Raw genomic sequence first — 25707 nt, forward strand, 5'->3', positions numbered from 1 at the left:
ATGTGTCAATGTTTGTAACTGGACTATAATAAGCTCTAAGCTGTACAGATCATACACAACAGCAGGCAAACCATCATTTCAGTCCATTCTTGTGAATACTATCATCTTCCCAACTCTTCTCATCAGAGAAAAACAGTGCTGATGTTTGCCACATGTCACGACAGGGTTGAAATCAACACATTGCCATACACTCCATAAACAAGTCACTTCTAATTAATCTTCTCCCTGTAAGACTCAAACATGTATATGGTAAGACTTTAAATGTTTCGGCGCAGCTCTACAGCTCTAAGTAGTTTGAAGTGGTTGGTAGTGGGAGTCACAGCTAAATCAGTGGCTGTGTGGTTTATTTTTTTGGGCAAGAACCCATGGAGGAACGGCGTATCCGAGTGTGGCTTTACATTTGGAAGTGGTCTCAATAAAGGCCTCTGTGAAAACCTATACTCAACAGGAGTGGTCAGAATTAAGTGTAGAAACTAACACAAGCCAGTTAGCATTTCCACAGGCCCGGCCACATATGGCAGCAGTTCAGATGTGAGGTTGTCGTCGTCGCCTCCACTGCTTTCGCTGCTCGGGAACGCTCGATCCAGACCAGCTGTGCTGCACTGTTTAGATTAATAAGCTCAACGTGGAAGACATTAAGCACTAAGCGCTGACCATGCCAACTCCGGAGAGGACCGTAATGGCTTCAATATTACTGGGGCATGTATGAAAGAAACCTTACATTAATTCATTTAATCAGCCATTTACATCCTGTGGAGAAGGAGGCGGGCGCGTGTGCAAGCCATGAGAGGGTCGGGCAGTGATCTAGTCTCGCTGTCATTGTAATAGGGTCACTTTGACACATTGGGCCAAGTCCAGTTTGTCTGATAATGGCCTCGTTTAGTCTTTAGGACGAAAGCGTGGAGCGGATTGTGTCTGGAAAACTTAAACAACAATCAAAAGTGACATAAGTGAGAGCAGCACAAACTAAAAGATGTTTTTTTTATAAAGCTACAACTTCTGAATACTCGAATATTTGAAGTCTTTTGAGTGAGATGCCAAGGAGGAAACGGTTATTTTATTATTTGAGATGCTATGAGTTTTTATTAACATTTTGAATTATTTTGGTTAAATATTTTCCATTTTAATGTTTGTTAAAGTTCTAGAAATATTGTTTTTGAAATAAAAAGTTACATTTAAGTAACAAAATAGTTGTATTTAATGGTTTTAGTTACTATCATAACTCAGCGAGGAAACAGTAGCAAAAGTAACAGGTTGCAAGACTAAACCCCTACTCCAAAAATGTTTTTTTGCAGCCGCCTCCAAAAACCATGCAAGGAATCCTCATTGTGTCGCGGTCGGCTTCGAACAGTCCTCTTGAAGGCGTCCCTTGCGTAATTGTCAAGATGTCCTTCAGCAGCGATCAATGGGGGACCCAGGCATAAATGGAAGGCAGTTTCAGAGTTTTGTGATGATATGAATTCTCCTCAACGTCCCATCTATCAAGATAAAACAAATGCTGCTCATTACTGGGAAAAAAAAAATACACCAGCGTTCCAGCAAGGGCAATTTTGCCTCCCCAAAAAACGTGTGGGAGTTTTTAATATTGTGGAGTGGAGCGTGTGTCACCCAGGGACCCACTTCAGCTCTTCATCAATCTGCCGTTCCCCCCCTCCATCCCTCTACCTCCCACCCCCACGGACCTCGCCGGAGATCTACAGACGAATCTGTGCCTTAACGTTTTAGAACAATGCTTCTTACTGCTCACCAGAGAAATGTCCTATTTGATTTCAGGGGAAGTAAATGGTCTTTTATCTGTGGTATAAAATCGGTTAAGTTTTAGCACCAATTGTCTACCCTTGAAGAAAAGAAAAAGTATATCACATATTTAAAGATTTATGACTAAGATTTTGAGAGTTTGATTGATGTTTCAGTCATACAAAACCCACCGTTTTCATTTTAGATGTGCAGGCTGTTACTGTATTTATCAAGGTGGCACATGGAGACAAGAAAAAGTAAAGTGGGTACACAGAAAACGGGGCACGGTGAGAGCATGAAAACGATTCATCTCACCTCTTATACTGGCCTACAATTTGATTGAAGGACAGACAATAGACAAAAATTGGGGTTTTCAAGGGGGGCCACAAGGGGGTGCAATAGGGGGGCTGTGGATATGTTCAGAGAAAAATTAATAAAACTTCTGTATTAAAATAAATGTTTACATTTACTGACTTGCCATTTCAATCTTGATTTTCAAACAATAGTTAGAAATCATGAAAAAATAAATCTATATTTTCTATTGGTGTATAACATACCACAAAAGATAGTTGACTTAATAGAAAGTAAACATTTTCCAATTAATATTTTAGACACAATTTGTAAATTGTAAATAAATGGGTATTTATAGATGGCTTTATATTTTAGGAAGGTGGCCCTCACAAGAAGATCATCATATTTTGGGGTTTGTGGCATCAGAAAGTGTAAACCCCCACATCTAAGTGACCCGATCTTGGTCATTACTCAAATAGTGCTAGTTTCTGCATTTTGCTGTGTATTTGTACTCAATTTGATTAATCCAAATACATTCTCTTAAATCTCTACGCTCCCTTATTATTTTTCTCAAACAATTTCCTTACTATGTGTATCTGCCGTTGAAGTCTAGGTACACTGATTTAGCTTAGTCCGGAACTATGCCTCATTCCCGTGGGCTTTTGGGATCTAAGCCATCTGGTTAGCGTTCTCACAGTCCATTTCCCCGTGCTGCGCTCTCCACAACACTGGCTGAGAGGAACTAATGTGAAAGTGAGGGAGAACCATTGAGCACAAAAGCTCATTATACATCTACACCAGTCCGAACAGCTTTCGCTGGGTCACACACCAAGCAACAAAAAAAAAGATGCACATAGTAGGCTTTATTTAACAACCAGAGGAAGGGATTCTTTCCCATTGACAAGACTTCGCCTTAACCTTGCGCTTTTCTCCTCGGCTCGTCCAAAGTTTCCTATCACGATGCGGTGGAAAATAGCCCTGGAAAGAAAGGGATTAGAGATCCTTACACACACAAAAAAATCATTTCCATCTGGACAAAGAGAGGTGGGGGGGCAGTGGGAGGGAGGCATTGAGAGGGGTGGGGGATTTCTTCCCAAAAAAACATCTGGAGAAGCAATTTGGTGTAAATAAGGAGACAGCAACTCACTGCCCACCCAATAAATAACACACAGGGAAGGAGCTAGTTCACAATCTGGGCTTCCCCGGAACATGACACTGAATTAGACTCAGCCAGCAAGTACAGGGAAAGCTGGGAAAAGGGTGGACACAAGTGCGCATACAGCGTTTCCTTGCGTGCATGTGTCTGATTTGCCTATCCTGGTTTTGTCTTTTGGCTGCGCGACAATAACTGGCTGGTAACACACATTCTCCTCTCCTCCACACAAAAAAAAGGCCTGCCTTCTTCCGTTCTCGAGCAGAGGTATCGTGCTGGAGAGAACACAGCTCCAGTCTGCCCCTGTGGGACTTTCAGCGCCTCTCTCAACTAGAAATATTTGTTTTCTCTGCTCAGATAGTGATTTAGGTAAACAGCATATTGCCTGCTCAAGTTGGCACAAACATGGTTTGTTAATTACATTTTCCATGCCAGACAAACATTCAAAGTAAGGCACATATTTTTTTGTACGATTTGTGAACAAAAACAAATATTCTTGTATCACAGCAGCCGTTTTTCAATCATTTATAACTGCTAAATGTTAAAAAACATTCTTATATCCTGGTTTAATATGCAAAGACGACTACAAGTAAGCCGTCTGAAGGTTGTTTTACCTGAAAAGTCTCAGTGGTGCTGTCTAAACATGTTTGTTTGAGCATCCCGACCAGCAAGACACAGCAACATTGGCTCAACCAATGGTGTGGGTTTGGGGGAGTGGCTATCTGTTCATGCGGCCAATGATAAGTTCAGTTGGGGAAACCTGAGGATATTCAGATTTACATTTTAAAGGTTTGGGGGTGGAAAGATTTTTAAAATGCTTTTGAAAAAAGTCTCTTATGCTCACCTCCAAGGCTGCATTTATTTGACCAAAAATACAGTAATAGTATTAATATTGTGAAATATCTAGTTTTCTATTCTAATTTATTTTAGAATGTAATTTATTCATGTGATGGCAAAGCTGAATTTTCAGCAGTCTTCAGTGTCACATGATCCTTCAAAAATCATTATAATATGCTGATTTGGTAATTCTTTCATTAATTACTCACCCTCATGTCGTTCCAAACCAGAAAGACTTTCGGTCATCTTTGGAACAAAAATTAATATCTTTTTGATGAAATCTGAGAGCTTTTTGTCCCTCCATAGACAGCTACACAACTACAACTTTGACGTTTCAAAAAGTTTATTAAGAGATTGTAAAACTAATCCAAATGAATAGACCGGTTTAGTCCATATTTTCTGAAGAGACTCAATCACTTTATATGATGAACAGATTGGATTGAATTTAGGCTTTTATTCACATATAAACATTGATCAGCGAAGATAAATAGATGCTCAACCGAACCTGCTTGATGTGTGAGAACAAACCTCTTTCCAAAGCTCAGATGTGCTGCGTAACACGAGAATTAAGTTGCGTAGCTGTCAATGGAGGGACAGAAAGCTCTCAGATTTCGTCAAAAAGTTCTTCATTTGTGTTCCGAAGATGAACGAAAGTCTTACGGGTTTGGAACGACATAAGAAATAATAATAATAATAATTTGTTACATTTATATAGCACTTTTATAGGTACTCAAAGCACTTGGGGGAATCTCCTCAACCACCACCAATGTGCAGTATCCACCTGGATGATGTGACGGTACCCATTGTGCGCCAGAACATCCACCACACACCAGCTTACTGGTGGAAAGGAGACAGAGTGATGCAGCCAATCAGTATTTATATGGGGATGATTAGGAGGCCATGATGATGGACAAAGGCCAATGGGTAAGTAAGGATGCTGGGGTTACACTGCTACTCTTTTTCGAAGGACATCCTGGGATTTGTAATGACCACAGAGAGTCAGGACCTCGGTTTAAAGTCTCATCCAAAGGACAGATGAGGGTGAGTAATTCTAATTAATGACAGAAATGTTCATTTTTGGGTGAGCTAACCAAAAATGAAATGAAAATTAGTGTAAATTGTGATACTCTTTGTCAAGATTTGCTGATGAATAGGAATTTGAAAAGAACAGCATTTATTTGAAAAGCAAAAGTCTTTCCTGTCACTTTTGATCAATTTAATGCATCCTTAATGCATTTAATGCACCATAGCTGAATAAAAATATGTTTACTTATTTAACTTTACTTGCCCCAAACTTTTGCAAGAGAGTGTATATTTACGTATATTAGCGAACGCAAAATCCTAAAGCATACAGTATATAAGAAATTGCACAAAGACACTATTGCAGTATGCCACATTCATGAATTAATTAAAAATTCCCTCTTCTATTTAAACATAAGATTGTTTAATAAACTTCAGTCACAAAAAAGTTAACTTTCAGTTTACCAACTGGCTGAAAAGTTTCAGCAGCCACAGCATGAGCTGGTTTCTTGCAGCAGAAGAGAGCTGCCTCGTGCACACGGACTCCCAGCGCCCAGCGGTGGAAGTGACAGAGGCAGATGGCACAGGCCCGGGTCTAAGGAGAGGAGCACGGGGTGCCAGGGCTGCACGAGCAACCCGGGACAGACTCTCAAGGAGCAGTAGGCCACCTCTCTACATCTATCAGGGCCGGGGTGTTAATGAGAACGACGGAAGGAGGAACGCAAGAGAGGGAGGAGAAACACAGACGAAGGACGCACTGATAAAAATGACAAAAGAACAGATGCAGGTGAACAGGTAGAGAGAGAGGGAGGAGTTGAAGAGGAAAGGTTGAATGTCACTAATGATAGCTGTGAGATTACTAGAAGTGCATGAGAGGGGAACGTGAGGTGCATAATGGGGGGGGGGGGAACGTAAGAATTTCCAGACTTGGAATTGAAATAAAAGGGAAAATTCAGAGCTGGTCTTCACCACAGGAGATCATGCTTATATATCCCATCATTCTTTGCTCTTGCAGCCAGGTGTGTGTTTTTGTGCGAGCGAGCCCAGCAGAACATCACACATGCATTATGGGATGCTGAGGGGGCGGGGGCAGGAAGGGGACAAGAATCATGAATATTTTATACAACATGAGAGGGACCAAACTGGGGTCGTCAGGAGATCATCAGCTGAGCCCATCAATATTACATGACACCTCTACATTTATTGTTCATGGAAGGGGAAATGTCTTGGGAGGGGATTTCATCCATGTATTCTTTTCGGATGAATCAGTGGAAGTCGAGGGAAGAAAAGTTTTATGGTGGGTTAAACTTTTTCTCGTAGATTTTTACATATGGTCAACTTGACATTTACCAGAAAAGCTCTGCCAGATATAAGATTACAACTTTTTAATTCTCAAAGTGGAAAGTGCAGCATGTTGATGCCATAACGTGATGGTTGGGAAGCGTTTGCCACCTGCTGATCGCAGCTTCCGTTTCTCTAAAGCACACCAGATGTATTTACCCGATTAATCTCGATTATGCAATGCAAATTTTAGCAAGATTTTTACTTCAAAGGCTTTACATGGGAGTTAAATAATAAAAACAAATGCCAAATTAGCATAAATTGACACATGCACTATTTTGTCTGAGAAACATCCCATGCAAAGATATATTAGGCTACATTAAAAATTGTATACACATATATTAAAATATTATATTATTATGATAATATTAAAATAAATATTTCAAATAAATACATTTAAATAATAAGTATTGCATAATGAATAAATCTATTTTAATTAAACTACATTCAATTTTCTAGAATTTACTTCCCAAATTCTTCTGAACAATCCTGAGTTTCGATACTTTTATAAGCCTGCTGGAAATCAATAATTGAGCAGTGCGGTATAGCATGCATGCTGTTAGATTTTCAGGTGAGGGGAAGATTGAATATTTATAATTCTGAATTCCTGTAGCGTTCAGGTAGTACACCGTGGTAATGAGAGGACACATCGAGCAGATCCCAGAAAAAAATAAATAAAGCTGTACAAGAACATGAAAGAAACATCTGAAGGCACTTTACTCACTGAGTATGTCCTGTGTTTTATTTGCTGTTGTTCACATCTCTGGTTTTAGGTCAGGACAGTGCGGTTTTCATCGGGAGGTTAAATTTCTCAAGCTGTGGAGGTCTATGACGGACTCCTGTGAATTGATGCAGCTCACCTGCTGTATGAGTGAAATTGTGGTTCATTTGAGTGGTACAGTAAACTGAAATGAGAGCACAAAGTCAGTGTTTCCTCAAAATCTCTCTCTCTCTCCACTTCTTTGTGTGAAACTGACACTTTGTGGCTGTGTAGTTTTATTAGACAGAACATTGACTTTTCAATTCACACATAACTACCATTACAGATGTTAAGATGCAGAACTGAAACTGACATCTTTAGCAAACAAACTCACTTAGTGTGAATCATAAAATGTACAAGAACTGATCAGAGAGTAAGCTATCAATAATTCAAACAACAATCGTGCCATAAAACTCCCCATACACACCCTCAAAGTCTTGTCCCCAGCTCTCTCTTTCTCTCTCTCTCTCTCTCTCTCTGTGTGTGTGTGTGTTGCAGGCTGGAGTGTGGGCCCCTCACCTGGCTTAGATCAACAGAAGTTGCTCAGCAGGTTCTCAGGTTCCCTGTGTATGGTCTGGGTCCACAGCTCTCATAGGTCATTAAAGGAGCGGCATGCAGCTAGCTCTCACACAACCGCTGCTGGGTCACTGTACAGGATGGACACACACACACACACACACACACACACACACACACAGTCAGACCTGCTCCTAATGAAACTCTCATGACTTCAGAACTTACAAAACAGACCAGCTGAAGAGTGCAAGGTACCAGACATAATTTTAGAAATTATGTACTGTATATGTGTGTGTGTGTGTGTGTGTGTGTGTGTGTGTGTGTGTGTGTGTGTGTGTGTGTGTGTGTGTGTGTGTGTGTGTGTGTGTGTGTATGATGAATTATCTATTTATTTTAAATATATTAGATATTTTATATTGTCAATTTTTTTTCTGTGTGTGTATGTATATATATATTAAATGGAATATTTTACATAATTTCAAATTGTTACACTCTCACACACACATATACACACACACACACACACATACACATATACATACATACATATATATATATATATAAATACATACATACATCTACATATACATATATATATATATATATATATATATATATATATATATATATATATAAATACATACATACATCTACATATACATATATATATATATATATATATATATATATATATATATATATATATATATATATATATATATATATATATTAAAGACGTTTAATGCCTGATATACATATATAATTGCTTAGACCCTTGTTTAGAGGTTATTTAATTGATCAGTACAATCAAAGTCTAATTAGTTACTCAATTTATAGAGCAATAATCACAACAACTATTGCCAAGCAGACCGATGGGAGCAATAAAGCATTTGCATTGCAGTTCCTACTAATCCAATTTCATATATAAGACCATCAGCCACCTGACAAATACATCACTTATGGTTTGACATGAATAGTTCACATACACTAGTAAAGATGACCTCGGCTCATATGTACAAAGAAGTCATGTTAACACCTATTCAGACAACATAACAGCACAACAGACACTATAGCACATATATATTTAAGGAGCGGAGCAGGTTATGAATATTTCGCAGTGTTAAGTTTCCTATTAAGCGTTGACATTTCACTCCTCACTGTAGGTGGTACTGGGGGAAACTGACAGGTTGAGGAAAGAAATTTCCATGCAAACTTCATGTTTTTTCTCACATCCGGTGTGTGCATGTGTTAGAGAGAGAGGGGGAGAGAGAAAGGGGTAAATTGAATTTTTCAGTAAACTACACCCTCCAGCGCATAAACCTTAATACATTTTAGTTCTATGCAGATACTAGCCTAATAGCCTACATATGCCTTCAAAATTAAAAAGCACTAGGCCTGTATAATCAAATAATACATATTTCCATCCTCTGAGTTTATTAACCTTCAATGCATAATGCCACTAAATTAATTTATAATGTTAAAAGACACTCTGAAATATTTATTGAAAAAGAGAATCTAGACCAAGCATTACTAAAAGAAAAGATGAAAACAACACATTCAATAATTGATAGATCATAAAATGATAAACTGCTTTAAATGCTCAGAATTGTTTGTCTGTTTTTCACATTTCTGAAATGGTTGTATGAAGTTTATTGATGCGCGTAATGCATTAATAATTGATGGTGATGTGGTCTTTAACCTCGTTACTATATGGTAAAGCGCAGCGGAGCTCAGTTTTGGACATGAAAGCCACGAGTCACCAGTGCAAATAACATCTTTCCATGCATAAACAACATCTTATTGTATTTAATTGATCAGGACTGTTTGGGCATTTTATTTCGTTTTGTCAAAACAAAAATTAATCAAAACTCTCCACAATATCGGCCCTCGTGTTTTAAGCGTTCAACCTTCACGTCACCTTAAAAAATATACAGTGTTTGGTCGCCATCTAGTGGAAGGTTTTAGGTAGCCTAATTATATTTTTTACAAATTGTAAGTGTAAGTTATGTTTGGAATTGGATAGGCAACGTTACTTTGCTATTCGTTATTATATATGTTCGTTATTAAAAAAATAACATTTTAACATCAACAACACGACATTGTTGTCATTCCTGACAATTAAATTCTGACCATGAATTTTTCCAAATGGAAGTTTCTTGAAAGTCTTATGTCCCGAAACTCACTTATTTAGGCCTACAAACGGTCTGTGAAAGAAGATGAAAATCTTCAGGAAAGAAATCTTCATTGCTACAAGCTGTTTGCTGTTTTATTTTGTATTCATTTTATATGGAGGTTTGCAGAAAAATGCAAAAAAATGTAGCACATGGGTTTTAAAAATATTTTTTATAATAAGTATATGACAAAATTAAACGAAAATTAAAATGAAATATAGGCTACAAAATTGGAAAAAAAAAAAAATATATATATATATATATATATATATATATATATATTTATTAGTAAAAAATAGGGAGAATGAAACAAGATTACTTACTTCCAGCACCGCTGAAGAATGCGTTCAAATGATGATTTTCTTTGACGTCGAAAATGTTAAGGAAATTTACATTTTTGTAATTGGGATAAAATTAAACTTTAACAGGGTAGCATGCAAAATATGGGACACACCGACACAACTAAAAGGCTAATGTGTTGTTGGTAATTGAAAATATTCTTTGACGTCTTCATAATGGGTTAATTTTATGTTAGATAATAGTTTATATCAGACATATCAGGTTGCTGTACAAAGCATTTTTTCCCAATGTTAACATTCCAGTCAGTTATTAATCTTAAAAAAGTCTGATCTGTGGTCGCCACTAGATGGCGCGCTGCTACAATTAACTGGGAGTACAAGCCTTCAACATTTTTTGAGTGGAAAAATGGCAATAAATGCCACAAGTAATAGCGTTAAAACAATGTATCACATTTGGCGTGATGCTCCAAATTAGATTTTTTTTAGCGAACTCATTCGTTCTTGGAGAGAAAAAAGCGCAATAACAGAAATTCAGCAAAGGAATGTGTGCGGCACACATTTAGCCCCTCAAACACTCTCTCCTTCTATTCACAGTAATATGGTCTCACATTTGCTTTGCAACTCGAGTGGCGCGTGATTTTGCAACATTACGGGGTTCATGCGTTCGGATAAAGCAACATTTCTGGGGGGGATTTTACATTAGTAAGGAGTAAACAGTGCGGTGAACCATGGCACCAACCGTTATACTTTTATCTTTGTTAACTTGTATTGTTGTTTTAGTTGGAGGAGTAACTAACTCACATTCTCTTAAAAAATCACATAACTTAAATAACACTCAGACAACATCTGCAACTGCAAGCGCGAGAACCGGCACTTATGGAAACATCTCACCTAACGTTAGCAGATTCTCCAAGACGATCAAACCCACTGAGGCGACTTCCAGACCCCTGAAACCCACTGAGGCTAGCACCAAAACTCTGAAAGCCACGACATTTAAACCCAACCAGACCCAGGGGACCACCAGACCTCTGAAACCCACTGAGGGCAGCACCAAAACTCTGAAAGCCACGACATTTAAACCCAACCAGACCCAGGCGACCACCAGAGCTCTGAAACCCACGAAAGTGAAGCCATTCAAGTCAAAGGAACCCACGAAAACTCTGAAGCCCACAGTGAAATGGACTGAGGTGAGCACGAAAGCCCTTAAACCAACAACAGTGAAGCCAACAGTAACAGCCACAAGGACGACGACCAGCCCGGTGCGCTTCCACACAGAGAACCTGAATGAAAACATTGATAAAAACGTGGAACGGAGAGTTTGGCACAAAAAAGAAAGTGAAGAACCACCGGTATTTGGTAAGTAAATGTGATTTATCTATCCATCTATACATATATACATCACTCATCTATCAATCAATCAATCAATCAATCTATCTATCTATCTATCTATCTATCTATGTATCTATCTATATATTTATGCATCACCCATCCATCCATCCATCCATCTATCTATCTACTATCTATCTATGCATCACCCATCCATCCATCTACCTATCTATATATCTATATATCTATGCATCATCAAACAAAAGAAAAACAAAAACTCCCAGATTATCAGTTCATAAATTTGCTTGCAAGCATTGTTACATAATTCTGGCCATATTCAAACACTGCTCTAATAGTCCATTTCCTGTTTCAAAAGCCATTTGGGTCACTCAGTCAGTGAACTAGTTTTCTCCACTAAACAAACCACAGAGCTGAAAAGCATGATTTTCCAGATTATATTCAACTTCAGGAATTCTATGGTCAGAATTATGAGAAAATCTTTGGTCATGTAGGCTACCGCATGTTGTATCAAGTTGACTAAAATGAAGATGTGCAAAACGTCTGCTGGAAATATAAAGCTACAGTTGAAGTCTTTATTATGAAGACAGACCCATTCAAGAACAAATCGTCTCAATGAAGCGTCACAAGCAACAGCTCATCTTTTCAACTTCTTTTATGTTCTGCAGAATTGGGGTGTTTTAGCTGATTTGTAGGGGGAGGTGGTTGTGTAAGAAGCCCATCCAGACCTCCCCAAACACCTCTTAAAGATGAGCCCAGTGGCATTTCACTCCACAGCCGTGCTTTCTGTCCACTTGGAGCATAAAACAATTGTAAGGGCAACAGGACAGTAGTCCAGGTCAAAGTATTTGGGCCATCTAAACAACCATCAGTGCCAGGAAATCTCCCCACTTTCAGATGAATTGGTAAGGAATGCTGACTCCGCAAACCATCAGACTGACTCACCCACAAGAACCAGATGTGCATTTCTCTCACTGAGAGCCTGATCTCTTTTACATGATGTCCCGATACAAAAGTTTGAATGCAAACAATCAGCTGCAATAATGCTAACCAGTAACAAACAAGATATTTCTGGAAATGCTATCCAAGCTTTTTGCTCATTAAACAGTTCACATGGTTAACTGGGAGATCTACATATAAAAAATAAGTTAGTAAAGAGAATCTTTAAACTCCTTAAACTTGCATAAAAAGAGCATGATGTCCCCAAGCAGCAGTAAATTCTACTGGAAATTATTAATATACAACATGAGCAGGATTTCCTGCACACATTTTATTTGAGTGGCATTAAGGCTTGTGTATACTGTGGTATAAGTACTGTATATCAATTATTATTATATTATAAACTAAACATCGTGGCAGGAAGTGGTATATCGCATGCAGTTAGTCAAGTATTGCTTTTGAAAATTATTTTGTTCACAAGTCAAAGTTATATAGGAATAGGAATTAATACTTTTTTTAATAAGAGTGCTCAAAGCAGCTGAAGCAAACCATGTTCATATTATGACCAGTTTTGTGTTTAAAAAGTTGTTTAGAGGGCCTGTGAATGATGTGCCCTTCAAGTAGAGTCAGAAATATCAAAACGACGAGTCCCAAGCACATGAACTACCAAGCAAAGTTAATATTTACAAATGGGAAACTCAGAATTATAGATGATACACAAGTTAATGGTGTTGGAAGGGGTGATTCTATTTGAAACATGGTTGAAACACTGATAATATAGATGATATCATGTAAATATATCTATAATCTATATAGAGATCAGTGAGTGGAAAGCAATTCTGTATGGTTCCATGGTTTGCATATAGTACTTGTGATAACATGTATAATAAGTGATAGACATATTTTTCATCATTTTGAATTCAGATGTAGTTATTTAAGTTTATAGTCCACAATATAATTCATTTGTTTTGTTTAGGCTACTTCCACGTTATGTTGAATGCTTGACTTTATAATGAACGCCTGACTCGTAGGTATATAGTTTCACAGGTGGATTTGAAGACAGTATCAAACCAAACATAGATCCCTTCCTGTAATAAAGTTAAATTACTGGCCACATCCATCTCAACCATTTGTGCTGGGTTTGTCACACATTGGAGTAGCAGTTTACAGATCCTAAAGGCTTCAAAAACACAGGGTTTTTTTTAAAGAAAGAATGAGAGAAAGTATTTGGAAAGCAGATGGGACAAGCTGAACTCCTCAAAACAACAGTTTCCTGTCTGCCCTGCAGCTGCATCGACTGTCAAATATTATGGACTGATTTTACTCAAATGTTTTTTATAAATTGCATTCAAAACCCATTGGCTCAAAAATCTGAGGGGCACATGATATGATGCTTGTGCTCTCAATCGTTTTCTCTATTTCCTTCCTCCTCTTTAAATCATATCTCTTCGCCTTCTCAGAGTGTCCTCCTTTGGGTCTGGAGTCTCTGAAAGTTAAAGACTCGCAGATTCAAGCCTCCTCTTATAAGCGCATGGGCCTGGGGCCCCACAGGGGCCGACTCAACATACAGGTGGGCCACACAGCAGAATAAACCTCATATGTATATTTATTCTCTGCCCAAAAGTTTGGAGTCAGTAAGGTCAGTTGTTGTTGTTTTTGGGAAAAATGTATTAATTTTATTCAGAAAGGACACATTAAATTGATCAAAAGTGACTGTAAAGCCATTTATAATGTCACAAAAGATATCGATTTTAAATAAATGCTGTACTTTTGAACTTTATATTCATCAAAGAATCCTGACAAAAATGCATCACGGTTTCCACTGAAATATTAAGCAGCACAACTGTTTTCAACATTGATAATATTAAGAAATGTATTCTGAGTATTAAATCTCATATTAGATTAGAATGATTTCTGAAGGATAATGTGACACTGAAGACTGGAGTAATGATGCTGAAAATTCAGATTTGCCATCACCAGAATAAATTACATTTATTATTAAATATGAGTTATTTTAAATTGTAATAATATTTCACAATATTACTATTTTTCTGTATTTTTTTTTTTTTTTAAATATGTAGCCATAGCAATTAGAGATGTCTTTCAAATAAATAAATATAAATAAATAAACAAACTTTTGAACGGCAGTGTATATGCATGTCATCATCAATATAGCATCAATTATGTATTCATCAGCATATTTGGCAGTTTTTGGTGTTTATATTAACATAACCATTGTTTCATCGTTTTTCTTTTCTTCTTTTGCAGTCTGGTGTGGAGGATGGGGATATCTATGACGGAGCTTGGTGTGCCCAGTATGAAGATCAGAACCAATGGTTACAGGTAGATGCCAAGAAGCTCACACGGTTCACAGCAGTGATACTACAGGGTCGCAGCTCGATATGGAGGTACTTCATATCATGATATATGTCTCTACCATAATATCATAATTAAAACAATATGTTAAATTGCAATATTAACAATGTCTCTCTTATTTTGTAGCTGGGACTATGTAGAAACCTTCAAAGTTCTGGTTAGCAATGACACCATTAAATGGAAGCCATGCATGAACGGGACAGAAGAGGCGGTATGTTGTTCTCTTTACCATCAACTGTAAAAAATAAAATAAAAACACTACCGGTCAAAAATCTGGAATAATTTTTTGATGTTTTTGAAAGAAGTCTCTTTTGATCACCAAGACCATATTTATTTGATGACAAAAAACAGTAAAACAGTAATATTGTGAAACGTTTTTAAATTTGAATATGCTTTAAAATGTAATTTTCAGCAGCCATTACTCCAGTCTTCATTGTCACATTCACATTTCTCAGAAATCATTCTAAAATCTTTTTAAAAACCTTAATTATTCCAAACCTTTTACCAGAAGTGTATATTACCCTAAAGAAGTTATTTACATAATTCAATTTCAATTTCACATTTATTTGTATAGCGCTTTTCACAATTACATCGTTTCAAAGCAGCTTTACAGAAAATGCATCCACGTTACAAATCTGTTATCAGAGATAACTGTCTTAGTTACGCATTTCAGAAATGTACCTATACAAATCACAGTTAGCTAAAAATGTATTAAATCAGTGTAATAATTTAAGGCAGAAACAATAAACTCATTGAAGTAATGAATACTTGTTTGTTAACAAATGATTATGACATATAGAAAATTGTAGCATTGGTGTTGATTCAGAGTAATGATGTCAGAAAGGTGCCATTTTTGCAGCTTATTTTTAATAAATAATCTCTTTCGACTTAAAATTTAGTTCTGAGAGTTACAGTATTTTCAGAGAACAATTGAATAACAATAGTATTATGAGGCTACATTACAATTTTTCTCTCATTTAACGGAAATCACCTAAAATAAGCCCCCTTTTCCAGACAGTAGGTTGTGCCATTCACCTCTGCTGGTGTATATTAGCCTCAGTATCTTTGTGACATCATTATATCCATTCAGTTTCCAGCTGGCACAGAGTCTTTTAGACTAACAAAGGTTGGAGGCAGGCGCTGGCAGTAGTTGGCAGGGTTAAGCGGCTCTTTTGAAAAGAATAGCCTGCCCACTGCGTACTGAACTGTGCCAGCCTCTCGTGTGCCCTCCTTGGACACTGACTGTGCCAGCTGCCACTGGCAAATGTCACTTGGATCGCATCAATAGGATCACTCACCAGAAGTGATCTTGTATGCTAACAGGTGTTTGAGGGGAACAAGGACACCGAAACGTCAGTCTTGGCCATTCTGCCCAAACCAGCAGTGGCACAATACATACGTATTAACCCTCAGACCTGGTTTAAGAATGGGACCATCTGCCTGAGAGCTGAAATTATGGGCTGTGAGCTGCCAGGTATGCCAAACACAAACCTTTCACTGATCTCACATATGGAAGGTCTTTCTTTTACACATCATAAACGCTACAGACTGTGTTTAGCATCCTTGTTAGGGGCTGGTTACATAAGCAAATGATAACAAAAAAAATGGCCACAGTAAAGGCCCGTTCACACCAAGGACAATAACTATAATGATAGCGATAGATTCCACACCACAACTATAACGATAATGGCACAGAGGAACGATATCATTGGAATCACTTTCAAAATGATTTTTTTCCAGCTGATGAACGATAAAAACATCGGCAGCCAATCAGAATCCATTAAGCTTTTAAGAGCTTGAGCATTTATAGCAGCGTTAACGTTCACCAGTGTTGACACAAATATTTATCGTTATGGTCATCTTTATAGTTATGTTTCTTGGTGTGAACAGACCTTAATTTTCATGAACTGTACATCGTGTTTTAAGATCCAAACAATATCTACCCGTGGCAAGCTGAGGAAGGCACCAAGGACAAACTGGACTTCAGACATCATAACTACAAAGAGATGAGGAAGGTGAGGAAGATTTCTCCTCTTGTTTTGTTGTTGCTTAGTCAGCATGAAATGGTGCAACCCAATGACATACTGACCATTAAAAATAACAATACCTACATATATTTAAAATGAAGTGTTTTGCTAATGAAAGGAGAATTATGATTCATAAATTGCTCTTTAAAGTGAGAAGCCCTACATGCTAACAGTCCAACCTCAGATTGACAGAGATGGATGACTGCATGATCTAAAAACCAAGCCCTGGCTAGAAAACAAACATTTTCCCAGATTTTCACGTCAGTATATGAGCTGCCTTGCGAATCACTTGCGGTCAAGTCTGACCACCATCATGCAACAGTGTCTACATTAACACAAGCCTGCGGGCAGGTAACAAAAACCACATTTATATACACACAGATAAACGCAAGGAATGTTTTAGTTTATTCTCCAGTCCTGGATACTTGTGCTTTGTCATACTTCAGAAATTTGGGATCGGTAAGATTTTGTAATGTTATTGAAAGAAGTCTCCTATGCTCAAAAAGGCTGCATGCATTTATTTAATAAAAAATACAGTAAAATCAGTAATATTGTGAAATATTAGTACAATTTAAAATAATTTTCTATTTTAAAATATTAAAAAATTTAGTTTATTCCTGTGATGCAAATCAGATTTTTCAGCATCATTACTCCAGTCTTCAGTGTCACGTGATCCTTCAGAAATCATTCTAATATTCTGATTTGCTGCTCAAGAAACATTTATTATTATTATAAATGTTGAAAACGGTTGTGCTGATTAATATTTTTGTGGAAAATGGGGGTTTTTTTCAGGATTTTGATGACTGGATAGATGAATGGAAATGTTTTGTAACATTGTAAATATCTTTACTCACACTTTGAATTAATGTGTCCTTGGTGTACATTATGTAAGAATAAGCTGTGAAAAAGTTGATCATCATTTGTCTTTCAGCTCATGAAGTCTGTGAACGAGATGTGTCCTGATATCACCCGCATTTACAGCATTGGCAAAAGCTACATGGGTCTTAAACTGTATGTGATGGAAATCTCAGACAATCCAGGCAAACATGAGCTGGGTGAGTTTGAGTCCCAACACAAGTTAGCCTACCACTAACTATACAGTGTTTAATCATGCATTAACCTGGCTAATTTAAATTGCAAACATTTATGATGAATCCAAGAAATTACAAGTTTTCAACTGTTTTAAAATAATGCAACCTTTTATTGGATAAAAGCAATTCTTTCAACGTGTTTGAACTATACTGGTTAAAAACAATTAAAAAAAACTTAGTAAACTTGTTTGGTGAGTAAATTTAAGGGGAAATGATACCAGCCCTCTTCAAGCTATAGGATTCTAATGTTATAAATCTTTGTATTAAATACCCGGGTGGAATATACAGACTTTTCAATTTGCAATGCAAATTTTGGTGGGAAAATCTGTGGAATTCCGGAATGGATTTAAACATGGTAAAATATATTGAACTAAATGAACATGTAACAACAAAGGGTATGTGGAATTTTCTGTGGTGCTCTTTGGGCATGGATTCGACGTGGGCGCAGTTATCAGTTTTTATGCTGTAACTATAGCAATTGGAAAAGAGCCCAAAAGCCTCTCTTTCACTCACTCTCATTCAGTCTGATTTGCCCTTTCTATTTACACTGGGCAACTCTAGTGTTTGCATTGGCCTGTGGGCAAGAAATTGGTTCCTCGGTGAGAGAGGTTGCCAGCTCTGGCAGTGGTTTACTCATCTCCTGCCAGCACTCATAATGCAGGCTGGAGCCAGGGATGCAATCGCAGAAGGCCATGGCGGCAGACCTCAGAAAGAGTCTAGAGAAGGAAAGTGGGAAGAAATAACCTCACTCTGTGTTATAAAATCATAGAGAATTTCACGAGTGGATCAAAGCACGTGGCGATTCTGTTTAAGAGGAGATTTGACTTGATTAATCTAAAGTCTCTCCAGGCACAGTGGAGAAATGCCAGCCTAGAATCCACAAGTTATGGCCTCTTTGGAAATATATTAGCTTTTTGTTGGCTGTGCTTATGAAATTAGAACAATATGAAAGTGCATTTGTGTGCTCTAGTGTTACAAGCCAGCCACACACATCATGTCTGAGGTCGAATAACACACCCAAATGTCATTATTGTAATAAGCGCTTTTTCGAAACACATTGACAGTCCTTTCGTATTCATTTTCATTGTCTGGTCTCCACATAACTGAACCATTAATCTTTTCAAATCTGTTTTGATATGTAAATATAAAGAGACAAAATAAGCGCAACAGTGACCAAATACTTTTTCAGCAGCCTTGATCCTCAAGTTCTATGCCTTAAACCAAATCAACAAGCTCAGAGATGAATAACAATGTTAAAAAGTACAAAAAGATACAAAACAGCGTCCTTAACATCTGATGGAATTAACTGCAATAGATCACTGTGAATTAATGATAGTTGAATCAAAAACGATGGTGCTTTGATTAGTATTAAAACAGTATATTTTACATTTAGCGAATATACTGTATAAACAAACACATACAAATTTACAAGACATTTGAGAGAGACTAACTAGCTGCTTTATAGATTCATTGAACTCGTTTCATATTTGATGATCTTTACCCAGTTATTGAACAGAACTGAATCAACATTGAAATTACACTGTTTTCTTTTAAGAGCAGAATTGAATTCTGTGTGCATCATTTAAACATTATTTTCCTGTTTATCACAGTAAAACTGCTTTTAAACAATCTGTATTGAATAAAGTGCTATATAAATAAAGGTGTCGTGACTCAAAAAAATTTGGTTGAATTTAAATTGACTAAAGGAAGCAAATCAACGAAATCAGTTCATGGCACATCTGTCTTGAAAATGTTATACGTTACTGGTAAATAAATACAAATTTCTTTGGAGAATGATTTTTTTATTTGTAGATCATGACTGCTGTGCTCTACACAGGAGAGGAGACATTTTCATTATTTCCTAGCCTGTCTGATGGGTATATCATCTTTTTTGGTTGCACGCTCAATATGAATCAGCCGCTTGTTGTTTCGGGGGTTTCCAGACTCATGCGTTTCCTGCCTGCATTTAAATCAATGGCATATCAATGCTGTGGTCTGCATGTGGGGGTCAAAGTTCAGTTAGTTACTCCTCTGGAAATTCCTCCTCTTTGGCGGGATGGGTGATGTTTTCTCAGTGAGGCTAACGAGAGCCAGATTGCTGAGACTGAATGGGTCAACTGTTAGCCAAATATTGCAGAAAAAGAGGAGGGGGATTTAACCTTGCAGAGGACCTGAACCTAATGACGCTCAGTTTCACTGTCAAAACAGACGCAACTTGTGCTTCTCTTGGTTGACAAAGAGGCAGCAAGCTGCAAGCCGAATCAATATTTATAGAAATAAATCATCCATGCTTGGTTAGATATGCACAGCTTAGCTGCACATAGGCTATTTCCTGTTTTTGCTCAAAAACTCTGAGAGATGGCACATAAATGTGCCTGTTTTTTTTTTTTTCATTGTATCCTAAATTTTATCCTAAATTTCATGATATTGTAATTGAAAAAGGTTACAAATCCCTCAATCCTTCTTTATCATTATACAGTATATCATTTAAGTATCGCTTTTCTGAGACAGAAACTGGTGACTACAGATTCATTTTTATGTTTTAGCAAGCTACTAATTTATTAGCATTGTCAAATCTATAGGTCATGTTTTACCACATTAAAAAGCATTTTTCCCCACTTTCAGTTTTACACTATTTAAAAATAGTTGTTTTCATTTTACATAGGTCTAATGAATGGTAAAGTACTGAATGCTTTCAGTCTGCTAGCTATCAAACACTGTCGTTTGCGAAATACAATATTATTCTCCACCAATACACTATCGTTCAAATGTTTGGGGTCGGTACGATTTTTAAAATGTTTTCAATGTCATCAAGGCGGCATATTTTTTATCAAAAATACAGTAAAACAGTAATATTTCTCTCTGTATCCCAGCTATTAATCACTGTTGTTTGTGAAAAACATTAATCAATGGTGGAAAATACTGGTGCAAAAAGGGCATTCCTACAATATAATCAGAAACTGAACTTTTTTTCTAATAATCCACTCCAATAAGTGTCATTAAAGTCCAAGGCTACGGACCCTTTTCACAGATTTCCACATTTATTACCATTGTAAATCTAGCAAAGTTTTTTTATGTTCTTTTTTTTTTTAATTATGTATATTTATAACACTATAATTTAAGTTATATTGCCTTGGCATTAAATAAAAGAAATCTAGTTAATGCTGCTGTGTGAGTGTTTTTATACTATGGCTAAAGGAGTGATGGCAAATTTGACATCTTTCTCCCTCTGAAATTTAATATGTATATAGGTAAAAGCTTTAACTCTTTCCTAAAAATTTAACTTTTTGCCTATTTTGTTCTCCCAACCAGAGAACCACTGATAAAAACCCTTATATTTTAAAACAAAATGTCAGCCACAGACATTATGCCTGACAAATTATGAAAAAAATAATTAACTTGAAAACAAAACATTTAACAAACAAGCAGAGATGTCTGCCTCTCTGAGCTGCTAGAGAGAGGGTGCCAGATTTCAGACACCTCTGTTAGCACACTCTATAGAGGAGGTGGAGAGAATCTGGGCAAAGCATGGAGTTACTTTTCAAAACAGAGCCACACATCTGGATAAGTACCATAACACTCCTAATAACTGCGCACACCTAATCCAATTTCTGTGACAGAGCTTGACAATCTAAAAACAGTTTGGCTCCCCCTGCAGGTGAAGCTGAGTTCCGCTATGTGGCCGGTATGCATGGAAACGAAGTGCTCGGGAGGGAACTACTGCTCAACCTGATGGAGTACATATGCCAGGAGTACAAACGTGGAAATCAGCGCATAGTTCACCTAGTCAAAGAGACACGCATCCATCTTCTGCCCTCGATGAACCCTGATGGCTATGAAATGGCTTACAAAAAGGTAGAGTGGGGAAAGCAAGGGATATTCTGGCATTTCCAAAATGTTTCTCTACCAATACACTACCGTTCAAATGTTTTTGAACGGTAAAAATCAAAATTCAAAAAAATCTAATTAAAAAAAAAAAAGTATGATTTATTATAGCTTGTCAAATTTGCCCCTTTTTGGTTGTGAGCAAAAACGCACTGTTTTTGACTTGACGTGGAGTTGGTGAAGAGAGACAGTCTCGTCCAGGGCGGGCACTAGTGACTCACAGGGCGGGCCAGGCCCCCCAATGCCCGCCCATGGCGTCGGGACTGCCGGGGACCCGAGTATAGCACTTAAACATGGAAAAAGTCCGATTTTCATGATATGTCCCCTTTAAATATTTTAAACCAAGCACAAACAAGCTCAATTAATCAACGACTTCATAACACTTGTGTTTTGTGAACATGTTTTGTTTTACAGGGTTCAGAGCTGGCCGGATGGGCACTGGGTCGCTATAATTATGAAGGCATTGACATGAATCACAACTTTGCAGATCTGAACACAGTGATGTGGGACGCCATCGAGCTAGAAACAGACAAGTCAAAACTAATCAATCACTACTTTCCCATTCCAGAGTACTACACTTCAGAAGAAGCTTTTGTAAAGTATTTCTTTTTATAATTCTTTACAATCATATATGAGATCTCACTGATTAAAACAAACACCCTTCCATCTTTAAACGACTTCAAATCATCATTCTCATGTAATTTGGCCATAATATTTTAAATAAATCACATTATTCTTGTCTTTATATTGAAGGTGGCTCCAGAAACGAGAGCCGTCATCAGTTGGATGCAGACTATACCATTTGTTCTCAGCGCTAACCTGCATGGAGGAGAGCTGGTGGTCACGTACCCGTTTGACATGACCAAAGACTGGGCCCCTAAAGAGCAAACGCCCACCGCCGATGACAGCTTTTTCCGCTGGCTGGCCACCGTTTACGCCAGCACCAACCATGTGATGTCCAACCCAGACCGAAGGCCCTGCCACAATGAGGACTTCCTTCGTTACAATAACATTATTAATGGAGCGAACTGGCACACTGTACCAGGCAGTGAGTACTGCTGCTCTTGTGGCTTTTGAGATCATCAAGGGACTTAGTCTTTGCTTATAAAAGTTCACATATATATATATATATATATATATATATATATATATATATAAACTAAAAGAAAGTAAAAAAAAAACACATGACACCCACTGCTTAGGGCCTAGCACAAAACAAACAAAACTCATAAGTTTTTATTAAAAAAAAAGGAAATCAAACGAAATGGGTCAGATGCAAACTTTTCAATCTTCCAGCCTTCATGTGGCATTCCCTTTTTTAAAACTGATTCTTTAAGTGGCAACACCAGTGCAGATGCATCATGCCAGTTATTGGTAGTGTTAATTAATGAGGCACTCTCATTGATGCACGCATATACCTTCAGCATATAAGAAACAAACTATTTATTTTGTAAGAAAATCAAGGTTTTAAAGTTCAGACAGGCAGCAAGAATCAGCATATTTTGTTCAAATCTGTCAATTTATTCATAATCTGAACAAAAGAAAAAAAAACTTTATTCAAACCATATTTGTATTTTGAAATGTGGTTAAAATATGATTTTTGGAAATGCATATCAGTCTGAATGGTCAGATCTACCAAGTTGTTTCATCATACAGGATGGAATATCTATGTAATGCTATATTGTAGCTAGAATTTCCTCATTTTCACTCACTATTTCCCTTTTACCAATGAAATATAGTAATATAATTTGACGCCACTTAAATTTTTTATCTTTACCGTTACATCTACGGTCCAAAACATACTTTTTGCCTAATATATATATACTCAGCAAGGATGCATAAAATTGATCAAAAGTGACAGTAAAGACATTTATAATGTCACAAAAGATTTCTGTTTTTAAATAAATTCTGATCTTCTGACATTTCTATTCATCAACATTTATAATAATGAGAAATGTTTCTTAAGGCAGCAAATCAGAGAATGATTTCTGAAGGACCATGTGACAATGAAGACTGGAGTAATTATGCTGAAAATTCTGCTTTGAATCACTGGAATAAATTACATTTTAAAATATGTTTCAAATATAAAAAAGTTACTATAAACTGTAATAATATTTCACAATATTAGATGTTACTGTATTTTTGATCAAATAAATGCAGTCTTGGTGAGTATAAGACACTTCTTTAAAAAACATTACAAAAGACTTTTGAACTGTAGTGTGTGTGTGTGTGTGTGTGTGTGTGTGTGTGTGTGTGTGTGTGTGTGAGAGAGAGAGAGCAAATATTAACCCTGATTACATGAATTTAATGCTTCATGTGACCTGTGTTTTCATCTGTAGGCATGAATGACTTCAGTTACCTGCACACCAACTGTTTTGAGGTGACCGTGGAGCTGTCCTGTGATAAGTTCCCTCATGCCAGTGAGCTGCCTATAGAATGGGAGAACAATAAAGAATCTCTCCTTGTCTACATGGAGCAGGTACAATATATCGCAAACAAAAACCCAGCAACCACTAAACATTTGTCTCAGATATGTCTAAACACCTGAATGTGTCATTAAAAACAATACAATCAATGCATTTGTCAATATTTGTCAACAGGTGCACAGAGGAATCAAAGGAGTGGTTAGGGACAAAGACACTGAAGCCGGCATCGCTGATGCCATCATCAAAGTGGATGACATCGACCATCACATAAGATCAGGTAATGCTACTCAGAATAATTAAAACTATCAACCAAATATTCATAACTTGGATAGAAACAAAAAAAACATCTTAAATGGTCTCATTTAAATAACACTCAAATCTGTCTTTTTTCAGCTTTTGATGGGGACTTCTGGCGTCTGTTGAACCCGGGTGACTATGACATTACAGTGACCGCAGAGGGATATTTCCCAGCCACTCGAAGTTGCAGGGTCGAGTACGAGCATTACCCCACTATCTGCGACTTCCAACTTACCAAGACACCAAAACAGCGGCTGAGAGAGATCCTGGCCAAGGGAGACAAGATTCCCAAAGACCTGCAGCTCCGATTGCGCCAGCTGCGCATGCGGAAACTGCGTGTCAGTACTAAGCTTATTAACCGACGCAGGGAGTCACAGCAGCGGAGGGCTAGGGGGGCCCACAACTAGACTGACCTTTAACCTTTGACCTGTTTTGCCGGCCAAGTACAGGATTAGACTGTATTAATGTCTAGGGAAAATGCAGTTTAGATGGGCCTGTAAATAGGTTGCCCTTTTCTGTGGTAACATACATTGTGTATTGAGGAGCAGATTTCACACCAAAATGTCTGAAAACTGTTTTATACTTTTATACAAGACATTGATAACGTTAATTAAAAATAGACCGTTGTTGGAATGTTTGATTTTTATGCTAATCTGTGCCCACATTTGTGCATAGAGGTGCAAATACATCTCAGTCTGGAACTGATGTTTTGTCAATTGGTTTCTTTAGCTGTATAGTGTTTATATTTTGTTTGCTATATTTCAAACAGTTTAACCTTGAAAGTCATCAAGAGTTGACATCTTCTGAAATATATACTGAAGAGTTATTTATAATGATCATAATAGCACTTGGATGTTTTGTTTTTAAGGAAATGCTGCCACACAAAAAATAACTAACAGCAGAGATATCAAGATAAACAAAAAAAAACAACATACCTCAGTATGACAAGCACTCGTAACCAAATATGAGTAGTTCCGAATGGAATGGGAATCATTTGTACTTAACTAAACTTTTGTAATAAAGCAATTCTCGAAGTAAACAAGATGAATGAACTTGGCCTTGTACTGTTTATCTGGACGCCACTGTCTCTGTTGAACCTGTGGCTGTCAACAGATGGCGCTGTGGTGCTTTTGGGCACAGAATTATAGAAAAATAAATAAATACGCTTTTAGAATGCATTGAATCTACTCTTTATTT

General features: G+C 37.2%; 1 protein-coding gene and 1 long non-coding RNA gene across 3 annotated transcripts; one reads left to right on the plus strand and one right to left on the minus strand.

Moving 5' to 3' along the window:
* Positions 1 to 1303: 1303 nt before the first annotated feature.
* On the minus strand, positions 1304 to 25706 carry LOC307171040. Its single transcript, XR_013823479.1, has 5 exons — positions 25446 to 25706; positions 24147 to 24216; positions 7659 to 7786; positions 7104 to 7242; positions 1304 to 1478 (listed from the first exon to the last, which is right to left on the minus strand). It is a non-coding gene; the product is annotated as an uncharacterized lncRNA (long non-coding RNA).
* On the plus strand, positions 10582 to 25152 carry cpxm1b (carboxypeptidase X (M14 family), member 1b). 2 transcript variants are annotated; one of them, XM_079892406.1, is made up of 13 exons: positions 10582 to 11481; positions 13869 to 13978; positions 14677 to 14816; positions 14911 to 14995; positions 16108 to 16258; positions 16711 to 16799; positions 17743 to 17866; positions 21561 to 21757; positions 22202 to 22381; positions 22541 to 22835; positions 24127 to 24266; positions 24388 to 24490; positions 24607 to 25152. In XM_079892406.1, the coding sequence occupies exons 1-13, from the start codon at positions 10854 to 10856 to the stop codon at positions 24915 to 24917; spliced, it is 2553 nt and encodes an 850-aa protein (XP_079748532.1). In that variant the 5' UTR covers positions 10582 to 10853; the 3' UTR covers positions 24918 to 25152. The 2 variants fall into 2 exon arrangements, with proteins under 2 accessions (XP_079748532.1, XP_079748533.1); XM_079892407.1 differs by lacking the exon at positions 10582 to 11481 and adding an exon at positions 12359 to 12374.
* Position 25707: the final 1 nt, after the last annotated feature.

Source organism: Squalius cephalus, assembly GCF_949319135.1.
Source record: "Squalius cephalus genome assembly, chromosome: 14".
Classification (NCBI taxonomy): domain Eukaryota; kingdom Metazoa; phylum Chordata; class Actinopteri; order Cypriniformes; family Leuciscidae; genus Squalius; species Squalius cephalus.

Bases quoted from the DNA above. Each gene is read 5' to 3' on its own strand.
- cpxm1b (XM_079892406.1), top strand. From the start codon at position 10,854: ATGGCACCAACCGTTATACTTTTATCTTTGTTAACTTGTATTGTTGTT. The intron at 14,996-16,107 runs GTATGTTGTTCT...GTATGCTAACAG, and splicing joins TGAACGGGACAGAAGAGGCG to GTGTTTGAGGGGAACAAGGA. The intron at 21,758-22,201 runs GTAGAGTGGGGA...TTTGTTTTACAG, and splicing joins ATGAAATGGCTTACAAAAAG to GGTTCAGAGCTGGCCGGATG.